We start from the raw sequence: 14,410 nt of genomic DNA, 5'->3' as shown, positions 1-14,410 counted from the left end.
TCATCTGTCGATGGACATCTTGGCTCTTTCCACAGTTTGGCTATTGTGTCACTGGGGTTTATTATAAAGAAACACATGAACTGGCACTGCCTATAGAGAGTCATTATTATTCAAAGATTTAAGACAGTTCTGACTCACAAATCAATCTCTCTCCACATTGCCATACACATATATTCTATTCTAGTCCGATCAGTATCTCATATTATCTTATGTCCAATCACTTTTCCAATCTTTAGTAGAAATTCTGGAGGAATTGAGTCTAATTGGATTGACTTCATTGCCAGTCCTTCTGGGTTTACTGCCTGTTCAGGGATTGAAGGGCCAGAGTTAGATTTATATTACTGGTATAATCTGTGAACACTTGTGGGCAAGTGAGTCTGGCAGGTCGCTGCTGGTGGTGGGCCTGGGGGCAAAACAGTCTCAGCTAGGAGGTACTGGGCATGAAGACAAGGCTGGTTCCCAGTGTAACAGAGCTAGAGAGAAGATATCAGGCAACACTGCATGAAAGTCCCATGGGGAGATGAGACTTCTTGGTTTAAAATCCTTTCTGTCTCCCATGACTTTTTTGAGTAGAAATTGCCTTGACTTCCTGTTATTGACTTTGCCTTCAGATCTTGAGACTCTCTACTTCTCTTTCCTTTTTTAATAACTTCCCTCCTCCATGTATTCCTTTTTTCACCGGCTTTCCACACCCACACATGCTTTTCAGATGTTTTGAAGGTGGAAAGATGTCAATTATTAAAAGCAATGAGGCCTTTGAATTCTTTGTAGGGAGGATATGCCATACATTTGAAACTAACTAACTAAAACTGATGAATATTTTCCCTGTTGATTTATCTATTCATTTCAAACTATGTAAAATGAGTTTGGCATTGCAAAGACTTCAGGAGTTCTTTCTGTAATTCTACTCTCCCATGCTGGCTAAACTCTTATAGCAGAAATAAATGTTTACTCATTTCCTCTCAAGTGAGATAGTAGTAAAAATTGCTCTTTAGTTATCGCATTAGTTGTTCCCTCAATCTCTCATTGATGAACTATCATACATTCAAACCACTGGGAAGCACATTAAAATTTTAAATGCCTCAATGATAATGATCGAATAGAGAAATTCTTCTCTTACTATGCTAGGTTTTAGGACATTGCTTCAAGTTTGCCACTTATCAAAAGGTAGCTGCTCATCATGACTTGCTGACTCAGGAACAGTTACAGCAAATTGAGGATTCAGGAACGCCTGAAGCAAAATTATGAAGTGGACGGAATTTGTGTTCGTCAGGCACCTCTAGCACTCAGCACCCAGGGATCTCATGAGCCCTGTGGACTTCTGCTATTGCGGCCTCACCACTGGGGCCACCTCTGAGCAGCACCCCTATTCTTTACCTTTCTAAAAAGCACCTTTCCTTCCCCTATCAAAATCCACCTGTTCTAAGAAGGGCATTTTAGCTTAGATGCCTCTTACCTGAGGATGACCGTTTACTAATCTAATAAATGTTAATGTAGTAATGCCACTGAAAGGTTATCTTAAATTAGCTGGAACTAGAGCTTGAAAGTTAAGACTTAAACTGAAGAAGTAACTCTGAAATGGGAGATTTTAAGTGTGGGGGTAGGCCTAAAGGAGAAAAGGAGTGAGGGTCAGGGTAAATGGGGAGAGGTCTAAAATCCTGAAGTTACACCCCGATGCCTACAAGCTAGACAAGAGGCTACTCGTCTGGTTCATCGATACGGTTCACTGTGAAGAAATTCTGTGTGTTCTGTAATAAAGAATGGCAATGCTGCCCCTGGTACATCCTCACCTAGCATGGTGAAGGCCCTTCTGTTGGTGTATTGCCACTTCATTTTAAAAGGATGCACAAGTCCCTGGTGCCTTTCCACAGCAATGCAGGTCATGGTGAGAATTTCTGTCATGATAGCAGTAGACTGGACAAATGGCAGCATCTTGCAAATGAAGGCACCTGCAACAAGGAAACAGGACAAGTTAAACATCAAGAGTAAAAGTTTTATCTGTGTCTCTGTAATTGTTGCAGTTAATTAATTCTGAGCCTCTGTTCAAAAGTTTTATGACTATAATTACATTATAGATTCAAAATAATTGAGAAAGGTTGGACTGGCTGATATTTTCTCTAAGTACCTAAATTATAGGTGATTACTTGTAAGAGGACAATGAAAAGGCAAGTAAGTATCTAGTTATTGATAATAGGCAGGAAAAAGAAAATCAATGTGAGTCTTGCTTAAGAAAGAGCAAAGGCAGTGTGAACTAGTCTCTTGGAGTCTCAACCACACAGTAATCTTTGATTATTTCTTCTTTTTTTGTTCTCTGTCAAATCATAACAAAGGAAGAATTCTCACCAAAGACTTGGCTCTCTTCTTTTATTTTTTTATTCTCCTTTGACTTTCTGTCCACGACCTTACGTGTGGCTTACATCATTACACTCTTAACTGATTTCACTTTCTCCAATGCAAAGTCTCAAACTGGTGGCCCCTGGGCAAGATTTGGTCTGCACACATGCTTTGCATGATTTACACAATATTACTACAATATGTGAATACATTGTCAGCATTATGAAATGTTTACACTATCTGTCTTGCCCTTCAACCATTTATTTGTAACCCTGGTCTGGTGTTTCCACTCTTGAATCTATCCTGTTCATTGCTACCAAATTAACTATTCTGAATTATCAGTGAATCAGAAGCTCAAGGAATATGAGAAGTTGGAAGAGACCTCAGAAGTCATGGAGTCCAAGCTCTCACCAAAACCAGAAATCGTCTTTTCAGCTTCTCTCTCAGATGCTCTGCCAAGCTCTGCTTAAACACTTGCAGAGGAGTCTTGCTTGCCAGCATACTCCCATCTCAAGCTGATGCTTGGCTTTTTTTTTTTTTTTCTTCTGCTTAGAATGCTCTTCCCCCAGAGAACTCCCTCCCACCCTTCACCAAAGACTTTGCTCAAATTCCTCCTCAATGAGGCTGACCTGCTCTGACAGCGTATCTGTAACTAAGGTCTGCCCCATTCCCCTTCCGCCTCCTCTCATCGCTCTGGTCTTATTCTACTCTTTTCCCATAACTCTTTCACCTTCCAACAGACTACATAATTTACTGATTGGCTTCATTGCTCATTAAAAGTTTCCCCATACCTTCCAGAATGTAAACACCCAAGAGTGAGGATTCTTGTCTGTTTTCCTCACTGACACATTTCAAGCATTTAGAATGGCACAAGAAGGATCTCAACTGACATTCACTGAATTGAAGATAATGAGTAACCCAGGAGGCTTTTGACCTTTAGAAGTGCCCGCATTCAACTTTGGAAAGGCTCTCACTGGAGAAAGTGCTTTTTAATTGTTCCACCCACTTCTTCCAGTTTCGCTTTCTGCTTTCTGAGAGTTTCAGAACTAACCAACTATCTTTTCCAAACATCAGCTCTTCTTATATTTGAAAGAAGCTTTCATGTCACTCCTAAGTCTTTTCCTTTCTGGTTGTCCCAGCTGTTCCTCATTTGACATGCTTTTCAGACCTTTCAATTCCTTGGACACCTTCCAAGAACTTCCTCTGGTTAGTAACTACACGATTCAGAAGGAAGGAAACCTACCATCCTCAAGATGTGGCCTGGCTAAAGCAGAAACTGCAAGACTATATTGCCTCCTAGGGTCTGAACACCCTCTTCTGTGACTATAACTAAAATTTACATCAGCCTTTGGTGCTAGAATTTTCACATGGTTGGTTTCATTTGCACTTGAAATAAACTTGAAATAAACTGGATCTGTCCAATAGAAAATTGTTTTTTTTTTTAAAGATTTTATTTATTTATTTGAGAGAGAGAGAATGAGAGACAGAGAGCATGAGAGGGAGGAGGGTCAGAGGGAGAAGCAGACTCCCTGCTGAGCTGGGAGCCCGATGCGGGACTCGATCCCGGGACTCCAGGATCATGACCTGAGTCGAAGGCAGTCGCTTAACCAACTGAGCCACCCAGGCGCCCCGAAAATTATTGTTTTTATAGAAAATTTTTGTTAATCCAAGGTCTTGTGACTAAGGAAAAAAATGTATTTAGATATCACTCTAGATACCCCCTTTCCAGTCCTTTTTGGAAGCTCCAAATTTCAACCCAAAAGCCAATCACATTCATTCTCATCCTCTGTTCCAGTTCCCCAAATCCCAACCCTGTTCAATGTTAAGGTCTTTCCTTATCTAGCAAGATAGTTTATATGCCAAGTACAGAAATTTGCTTTCAATACTAATGTATTTCACTCTTTGAATACTGATCTCACTGTGAAAGAATTAAATTACCTTAAATCCTGTTTTGGATGTGAGACTTGAATAAAGGAATATATGAATAAATTATTTATCTGAATATTTCTCCTTTTTTTGTTTTTGTTTTTAAATCTGATGAGAATTTCTTCTATTCTTTTAACCAAGTTGTTTATTAAAAAAAGGAAAGAAATAGCTGGACAGGCTGAGGTCAAAGAAACATCAGAAGAAACTTTCCATGAAATGAAAACATGGACTCATTATCAACACAGTTTAGGTATAACTATCCAAACAACTAAGAATTATTATGGTAATGTTCACTGTAGTCTTATCTCATGGTAGTGTTATCCATCCTAAATATACTCATCTTTCTCATAATAGCATGAGAAATTGGTCAACTGATCCCCTGCTATCAGGATGGACACACTGTGATCCTGATTCACCTGATCTATTAGTTAGCCACTCAGCCTTGATTTTATCATTTGTAAAAAGGGATTAATAACACCCATCTGTCATAGGACCAAAGTGTGTACTTTATAAAATCACATAAATACCCAGCACAGATGTGTTTCTTAATAAATGGAAGCTCTTTTATCAAGAGACAACCTGGTTAAAAGAATTGAGGTAAATTTGGCACATTTAGAGCTAACAGATTTTTTGTGAATAGATTCTAAACTACCCATTAAAGAACATATAGTTTTATAACATTTCCCAGATAAAGATACTGCAGCTCAAAAAATTCAAGCAATTGCCCCATGTCCACACAGCTGTTTATTGACAGATTAAGGCATGTGCCTAGGTCATCTGAATCCAGTTCTTTTCACTATGTCACCCTCACTTAACTTAATACACCCATGCTATGTGGCAGTTTTCTTGTCTCATAAATGTTTAATTATCTTATTTAATAATCCACTTGAGAATTTTGTACTGTTGTAGTAGTTCTATAATCTGTCATCTTATCCTTTTAATGCATCCAGATAGCATTAGCTCAACTCATCCCTCTGATATTTCTTCAACCAATATTCTACGAAATTACTGACAGTGTTTTCTTCTTTTTTTAAAAAGAGTTTATTTATTTATTTATTTATTTATTTATTTATTTATTTGAGTGTGCAAGTGTGGGGAGGGGCAGAGGGAGAAGGAAAGAGAGAATCTCAAGCAGACTCCATGTGCTGAGCATGGAGCCCGATGTGGGGCTCGGGATCCCATGACCCTGAGATCATGATCTGAGCCTAAATCAAGAATTGGACACTTAACCGACTGAGCCACCCAGGTGCCCCCTGACAGTGTTATCTTGATTACATCGCCAAGTTTCTTCAATGTTATGGCATGGTATTTATCTAGGCTGAAGCTTTTAGTTCTTTAAAAAAATAAATAGATGCTCTTTTCCCATCTACTCACTTATCTTAGATCTTTATTTTCACTCTGATCATTTTGGTATGCTCTTTTTAAGTTTGGACATTATTTTCCAAGGTCTAGAAGACTAAAGCAAAATAGGCATTGAAGAGTTGTTGTTGTTGTTGTTGTTTTCTCTGTGTTTCATTAAATTTCCAACCTCCCTTCCTTTTTCAGGCTTCTTCTGGTAATCTCTCTGATGAGAGAAGTCTGGCCCTTCCTAGGACCGGACACACACATATTCCCTGTGGGTGCTGCCTGTTGCTTGGGGAGATTCTCAACTCAGAGGCACAGAACTCTTGGGGTTGGTTGGGTTTGCATGATTGAAATAATGCTGCCTGAAATAAAAGAGGGTTGTTTGGTATGTAACAATCACTGTGACAGACATTCTTTGATTTATTTTTCATTTTTCATTTTTTTTTCTTCTTATTAATTGAAATTTTTATGAGATAATTATAGATTCACATGCAGTTGTAAGAAATAATACAGAGAGATCCCTTGTGTAGTTTTTCCAGTTTCCTTCAATGGTAACATTTTGCAAAATTACAGTAAAATATTATGACCAAGATATGGACATTAATACAATCTGCTGATTATATTCAGATTTTCCAGTTTTACTTAAGTCCTTCTTGTGTGTGTGTGTGTGTGTGTGTGTTCTATATGATTTTATTACTTGTGTAGGTTTAGGTATCTGCCACCACATCAAGATACTAAACAGTTCCAACACCCAAGGGTCCCTCCTGCTGCCCTTTTATAACCACACCCAAGCCCCTCCTGCCTCTGCCCATCCCTGTCCCTAACCACTGGCAATCTTCCATTTGTCTTCTTCCATTTTTAATCTGTCTTCCATTTGTAAAATTTTCTAATTTCACAAATGTTACATAAATTAATACAATACAAAACCTTTTGGGATTGTCCTTTTTTTCTTTCAGCACAATCCCCTGGACACTCATCCAAGTTTTTGCATGTATCAGTAGTTTATTCTTTTGTATGGCTTACCAATATTCCCCAGTTTGTTTAATCATTCATTCATCCATGAAAAACATCTGGGCTACTTCAGTTTTTTACTACGACAAATAAAGCAGTTATGAATATTTGTGTACAGGTTTTGGTACACACAAGTCTTCATTTTTCTGGGATAAATGCCCAAGAATGTAATTTACAGGTTGTATGGCAATTGCATGTTTACATTTATAAGAAACTAACAATTTTCCAGAGTGGCTGTATCATTTTACATTCCTATTGGCAAAGTATGAGTGACCCAGTTTCTTCATATTCTTTTTTTGTAAAGATTTATTTATTTATTTGAAAGAGCAAGAGAAAGAGAGAGAAAGGGAGTGCACAGGTGGGAGGTGCAGAGAGAGAGTCTAAAGCAGACTCTGTGTTGAGTGTGGAAGCTGACATAGGACTCAATCCCACAACCCTGAAACCACGACCTGAGCAGAAACCAAGAGTCAGACACTTAACCAAATGTGTACCCAGGCACCCCAGTTTATTCATATTCTTGTCAAAATTTAGATTTTTCATTTTTTAAATTTTAGTCATTCTGATAGCTGTAGAGTGATATCTTGTTTTTTTTTTTTTCATTTCCCTGATTTCTAATAATGCTGAACATGTTTTCATGTGTTTCTTTGCTGTCTGTATATTCTTTTTTTTTTTTTTTTTTATTCATGAGAGACAGAGCGAGAGAGAAAGGCAGAGGGAGAAGCAGGCTCCCAAGGAGCAGGGAGCCCGATGCGGGACTCGATCCCAGGACCCTGGGATCATGACCTGAGCCGAAGGCAGACGCTTAACCATCTGAGCCACCCAGGCGCCCGCTGTCTGTATATTCTTTTAGATAAAATGTCCCTTCATATCTTTTGCTGTCTGTTTTCTAATTAAACTGTCTTTTCACAACTAAGGTTTAAGAGTGCTTTATATGATCTAGACACTAGTCCTTTGTCAGACAAAAGATATATGCTTTATAAGAATTTTCTCCCAGTCTAGCTTGTCTTTTCATCTCTTCACATGGGCTTTCACAGAGTAAGTGTTTAATTTTGATGAGGTGAGTTTATCAATTTTTCCTTTTATGCATTGTGCTTTTGGTGTCAGTTAAGAACTCTAAGAACTCTGTGTCCAATCATGAAGATTTTCTCATTTTTTTTCCTATAAGTTTTATAGTTTTGCATTTACTTTTAAGTCTATGATCCATTTTGAGAGAATTTTTATATAAAGTGTGAGATTTAAGGAGTTTTTGTGTGTTCTGTTTGTTTCTTTTGGCCTATGAATGTCAATTGCTTCATCAATAATTGTTGAACAGGAAAGTCCTTCCTCCATTATTGACATGCACCTTTACTGAAAGCAGTTGAGCATATTTGTGTAGATATATTTTTGAATTCTCTATTCTATGCTATTCATCTGTCTATCTCTGTCAATACCATAATGTCTTGATTACTTTATCTACATAGGAAGCTTTAATATCAGGTAAGGGATTCCTCCCACTGCATTCTTTTTTGTCAAGATTACTTTAACTTTCAGACCAGCAAAGCACACCTGGTTAAAGGTCCAAACACTCCCCACTATAAGGAATGAGGAACTCTGTAGAGGATGGACCAGTAAGAAAGAGCAGACAAAACGCAATAGCAGAGTTCACACAGCATACACCAGCAACACTTCTTGAAGTCTCCTTTGTGGTTGTTGTTTTCTTTTTCTTTCTTCTTTTCTTTTTTGGACAAAATGACGAGACAGAGAAATTCACCCCAAAAGGAAGAACTGGACGTGGTACTCATAGCAAGGGATTTAATCAATATAGATATAAGTAAGATGTCTGAACTAGAATTTAAAACAACGATTATAGAGATACTAGCTGGGTTTAAAACAAGCAGAGAAGACACTAGAGAATCCCTTACTGTAGAGATATAAGAACTAAAATCTAGTCAGGCTGAAATTAAAAATGCTATAACCAAGATACAGTCCCAAGTGGAGGCCATAAAATGAGGATGAACTAAGCAGAAGAACAAATCAGTGATAAAGCAGATAAAATGATGGAAAATAATAAAGCTGAGAAGAATATGGAAAGAAAACTATTAAATCACAAAGGCATACTTAGGGAACTCAGCAATTCCATAAAGTAAAATAATATCCAAATTACAGGAATCCCAGAAGAAGAAGAGTGGGGAAAAGGGGCAGACGGTTTATTTGAAAAAATTATAGCTGAGAACTTCCCTAATCTGGGGGAGGAAACAGGCATTCAAGTCCAAGAGGCACAGAGAACTCTCCTCAAAAATCAACCAAAAAAGGCAACTCTATTGGGACCCCTCTCACACCCTTGGGAGCTTTTTCTGTACCTTCACTTAATAAACTTCTATCCCTTTACTCGCACACAAAAAAATTAACAAAAATAGATCAACATAAGGACATATTATAGTGAAACTTGCAAATTACAAAGATAAAGAGAAAATCCTAAAAACAGCTAGAGACGAAAAGGTCCTTAACCTACAAGGGTAGACACATAAGGCTGGCAGCAGATCTGTCCACAGACACCTGGCAGGCCAGAAAGGATTGGCATGATATATTCAACGTGCTAAATGGGAAAAATAAGCAGCCAAGAATACTTTATCTAGCGAAGCTGTCATTCAGAATAGGAGAGATAAAGCTTTTCCAAGACAAACAAAAACTAAAGGAATTCATGAACACTAAACCAGCTCTGCAAGAAATATTACAGTGGACACTTTGAGCATAAAGAGACACCAAGAGTAATGAAGACCAGAGAGGAATGGAGACAATCTACAGGAACAGGGACTTTACAGGTAACACAATGGCACTAAATTCATATATTTCAATAATTACTCTGCATGTAAATGGGCTCAATGTTCCAATCAAAAGACACAGAGTACCAGAATGGATTAAAACAAAACAAAACAAAACAAGACCCATCAATATGCTGCTTACAAGAGACTCACTTTAGATCCAAAGACACCTCCAGATTGAAAATGAGGGGGTGGAGAACTATTTATCATGCCAATGGAAATCAAAAGAAAGCTGGAGTAGGCATCCTTATTTAGATAAACTAAATTTTAAACCAAAGACTGTAATAAGAGATGAAGGACACTATGTCATAATAAAGGGGTCTATCCAACAAGAAGATCTAACAGTTGTAAATATTTGTGCCCCTAACTGGGAGCAGTCAAATATATAAATCAATTAATAACAAACTTAAAGAAACTCATTGATAATAATACAGTAATAATAGGGGACTTTAACACCCCACTCACAGCCATGGACAGATCATCTAAGCAGAAGATCAACAAGGAAACAAGGGCTTTGGATGACACACTGGACCTTCACTTAACAGATGTGGACTTAACAGATATATTCAGAGCATTTCATCCTAAAGCAACAGAATACACATTCTTCCCAAGTGCACATGGAACATTCTCCAGAATAGTTCACATACTGGATCACAAAACAGACTCAACTGGTACAAAAAGATTGAGATCATACCATGCATATTTTCAGACCACAATGCTATGAAACTTGAAATCAACCACAAGAAAAAACCACAAATACATGGAGGTTAAAGAACATCCTACTAAAGAATGAATGGATCAGCCAGGAAATTAAAGAATAATTTAAAAAAATACACAGAAGCAAATGAAAATGAAATCATGACAGTTCAAAACCTTTGGGATACAACAAAGGTGGTCCCAAGAGAGAAGTAGATAGTAATACAGGCCTTTTGTTCTAAGAGCAAGGATGTTTGTTCTCACTACTCTTATGTAACATAGCTCTCAGAATTCAAGCCACTGCACAAAGGCAAAGAAAGGAAATAAAAGACAGGCCTTCCTCAAGAAACAAGAAAAGTCTCAAATACACAACCTAACCTTACACCTAAAGGAGCTGGAAAAAGAACAGCAAATAAAGCCTAAATCCAGCAGGAGAAGGGAAATAATAATCAGAGCTTAAATCAATGATATAGAAATAATTAAAAACAAACAAACAAACAAACAGTAGAACCAATCAATGAAACTAGGAGCTGGATCTTTGAAAGAATTAACAAGAATTGAAACTCCCTAGCCAGACTTATTAAATAGGAAAGAGAAAGGACCCAAATAAATAAAATAATGAATGAAAGAGGAGAGATCACAACCAACACCACAGAAATACAAACAATTATAAGAGAATATTATGAGCAATTATACGCCAACAAATTAGGCAATCTGGAAGAAATGGATGAATTCCTAGAAACATATAGACTATCAAAACTGAAACAAGAATCTGAACAGCCCCATAACCAGGAAATAAATTGAATCAGCAATCAAAAAATCTCCCAACAAACAAGAGTCCAGGGCTGGGTGGCCTCCCAGGGGAGGCCTACCAAACATTTAAAGAAGAATTAATACCTATTCTTCTGACACTGTTCCAAAAAATAGTAATGGAAGGAAAACTTCCAAACTCATTCAAGCCAGAATTACCTTGATCCCAAAACCAGACAAGCATCTTTAATATGTCGAGTCTTCCAATCCACGAACATAGTATGTCTCTCCATTTACTTATGTATTCTCTGACTTCCTTTATTAGCATTTTGCAATTTTCAGCATATAGGGCCTGTATGTTTTGTTTCATGGTATACCTAAGTATTTCATTTTCTTTGGATTAATTATAAGTAGTATTGCATTTTTCATTTGTTTCTGAATGTTACTTGTTAATATGTAGAAATACCATTGAGTTTTGTGCACTGATCTTGTATACTGTGACCTTGCTGAATTCACTTATTATAGGAGTTTTTGGTAGAGTCCTTGGAATTTTCTATGCAGAAAATAATGTCATCTGAAAATAAAGATAGTATTATTTCTTCCTTTCCAAACTGTATGTCTTTTATTTCCTTTCTTTGCCTTTGTGCGGTGGCTTGAATTCTGAGAGCTATGTTACATAAGAGTAGTGAGAACAAACATCCTTGCTCTTAGAACAAAAGTATTCAGTCTTTTACCATTGAATATGGTGCTAGTTGTAGGTTTTTACATTTTACATTTTCTTTATCAAGTCGAGAAGTTTCTATTTCTAACTTGCTGTGAATTTTATCATGAATGGTCCTGGATTTTGTAAAATGTTTTTCCTCTGCCAATTGCTATGATTATATGATTTTTCTTCTTTAGCTAATTACATTGCTTAGCTATGGTAGATTACATTGATTATTTTAATAAATTTTGAGTCAATATTGAGTCAGTCTTATATACCTAGGATAAATCCCACTTGATCATCCTTTTTATATGTTGTTGGATTCTGTTTGCTAAAAACTAAGGTTTTTGTATCTAAGTTCATGAAAGATAGTAGCCTACAGTTTTCTCTTTATTGTATTGTCTCTCTCTGGTTGATTTATCAGAGTAATAAAGGCGTCATAAAATGAATTAATAATTGTTCCCTCTGCTTAAATTTTCTGGAAAAGTTTGTGTAAAGGTAGCATTAATCCTTTAAATGTTTCATAGAATTCTCCAGTGTAATTATCTGGACCTGGAGATTTCTTTTTGGGAGATTTTCAGGTGCAAAGTATTTTTTTGTCACTTTAGTTTTAAAAATGTCTTTTATTTTTTTTTAATTTTATTTATTTATTTATTTAAGAATGAGCGAGCAAGAGAGAGAGCACCAGTGGGGGAAGGGAGGAGGAGGGGCAGAGGGAGAGGGACAGCAGACTCCCCACTGAGCAGGGAGCCCAATGTGGGGCTTGATCCTAGGACCCCAGTATCATGACCTGAGCTGAAGGCAGATGCTTCACTGACTGAGCCACCTGGGCACCCCAAAAAATGTCTTTTAAATCACAGAATTATGAACATACGGTTTAAAATCAGAAGGGCTACAATGAAAAAGAATAGGTCTCTGCCCACCCTTGCTCACCTGCTGTCCTAGTCCCCAACACCTACTTGTTTTTAATTCTTCTACCAGGTAACTTCACATCTTGAAACAAAGTGCTTTAGATGCCTTTTCTTCATTTACTGATTTTACATGATATATATTGACTTTCTTCTAGGATAGATGGGCTTTTGGTTCACTTTTATCACCTCTTATTCCTTCTCCCTACAGTTTTTAATTTTCTTGTAGTAATAACACTCTTCAATAACTCCTTTGGAAAGGTTTTGGGAGATTATTTCCTAAATTCTTGCATGTAGATTCCTCTATCTTAGACTCATACAGTAATATACTTAAAATCCTATTCACTGGCCTATCAACTTCCAACAGTTTATCTTGTTCCCCACTTTGCAAGATAATAATATTCCACCTCCTTTCTCCTTTTCTTTCTCTCTTCTTCCTTCAAACTTCTGTCAGCTTGCCTTTACATTTACTTTATCAACCAGGATAGCTTTCCATTCTGTTTCATAGCCATATTAAGTCTTCTCCACTTGACCTACATTTTAATTATAAAAGATTAAAACTATAAACAGCATTTTCATTATTATGACTAAACACTATAATGACAAAGCCAACATGTATGTTCCAAATACATTTCTTTTTCTCTGATTTTATAATTATGATCCTTGTTAACTTACTTATTGCTCTAAAGTATGCCATATTTTAATCTGGGCCATAACTTTCTTGCAGAGCATTTTTGTTTATTTAATTTTTCCTGGAGTTTTTTATTGCATTTTTTTCTATTTGGAAGAAGAAACATGTACATTCTTTCAACACATTCTAGTGGTTTATAGTGTGACCTCTGGAATTACTGCCTATGTTTAGATCCTGGATCTACCACTAGTTAACTGTGAGACCTAAAGGAAATTATCTTACTTCTCTGTGTCTTGGGTTTTCTTATCTTTAAAGTAGGTGATGATAATAGTACTTGTTCCATATAGCTGTTAGACGATTAAATGAAATAATAAGTATAATGTGCTTACAACAGTGCTTAGCACTATGTGAAAGTGCATTCATGAATGTTAGCTACATTTATTGCTGTCATCATCACCATCATCATCATCCTCATTACTCTTACTATTATATCTCAACTTTTCACATAGCATATTTACTGCAAATCAATTACAAATGGTGTTGGGAAAACTAGACAGCAACATGCAAAAGAATGAAACTGGACCACTTTCTTACACCATACACAAAAATAAATTCAAAATGGATGAAAGATCTAAATGTGAGACAGGAAACCTTCAAAATCCTAGAGGAGAACACAGGCAGTAACCTTTCTGACATCAGCCATAGCAATTTCTTACTAGATATGTTTCCTAAGCCTAGGGAAAAAAAGCAAAAATGAACTATTGGGACTTCATCAATATTTGTTCTTTTAAGATTCTTCTAGAAGACTACTAACAAATTTTTTTAAGATTTATTCATTTATTTTCGAGAGAAAGAGAGCATGAGTGGGAGGGGCAGAGGGAGAGGGAGAGAGAATCTCAAGCAGACTCCATGGAGCTTGATGTAGGGCTCAAGCTCACGAACCTGAGACCACAAGCTGAGCCAAAACCAAGAGTCAGATGGTTAACTGACTGCGTCACCCAGGTGCCCCTACTGACTTCCAATTTTGATGACTGAAGTTTTTTAATTGTTTTTTTTTTTTTAAGACTGCTGTATAGCTATTATCTTAAAATTCATTCTCATTGGATTCCTTCTCCACTGTTTCTTTAATTTCATGGCTTCTTATTTCTTGTGTTTCATGTGAATATTTTTCAAGTAATTTCTTCAAAATAATGATTTTAAAGTAAGCTCTTTAAGCTCTTGCATATCCGAAAATGGCTATAATATGACTTTAAATTTAATATCATCTTCTTTTGGAATATTGAAGACCTTGCTTTATTGACTTTTA

General features: G+C 36.7%; 1 protein-coding gene across 2 annotated transcripts in view; it reads right to left on the bottom strand.

Moving 5' to 3' along the window:
• The window catches only part of QRFPR (pyroglutamylated RFamide peptide receptor), a 46,950-nt gene that overhangs the window by 8,652 nt on the left and 23,888 nt on the right, over positions 1–14,410 (bottom strand). For both annotated transcript variants that reach the window (XM_031035692.2, XM_006740400.3), the window contains one exon: positions 1,791–1,949. In XM_031035692.2, coding sequence (XP_030891552.1) covers positions 1,791–1,949 — 159 coding nt within the window. The remainder of the gene's footprint in view (positions 1–1,790; positions 1,950–14,410) is intronic.

This window comes from Leptonychotes weddellii, chromosome 2, assembly GCF_054177405.1.
Source record: "Leptonychotes weddellii isolate Sample4059 chromosome 2, ASM5417740v2, whole genome shotgun sequence".
NCBI classification, from domain to species: Eukaryota; Metazoa; Chordata; class Mammalia; order Carnivora; family Phocidae; genus Leptonychotes; species Leptonychotes weddellii.
The sequence above is the reverse complement of the archived record's forward strand: the minus strand, read 5'-3'. Positions and strand labels throughout refer to the sequence as shown.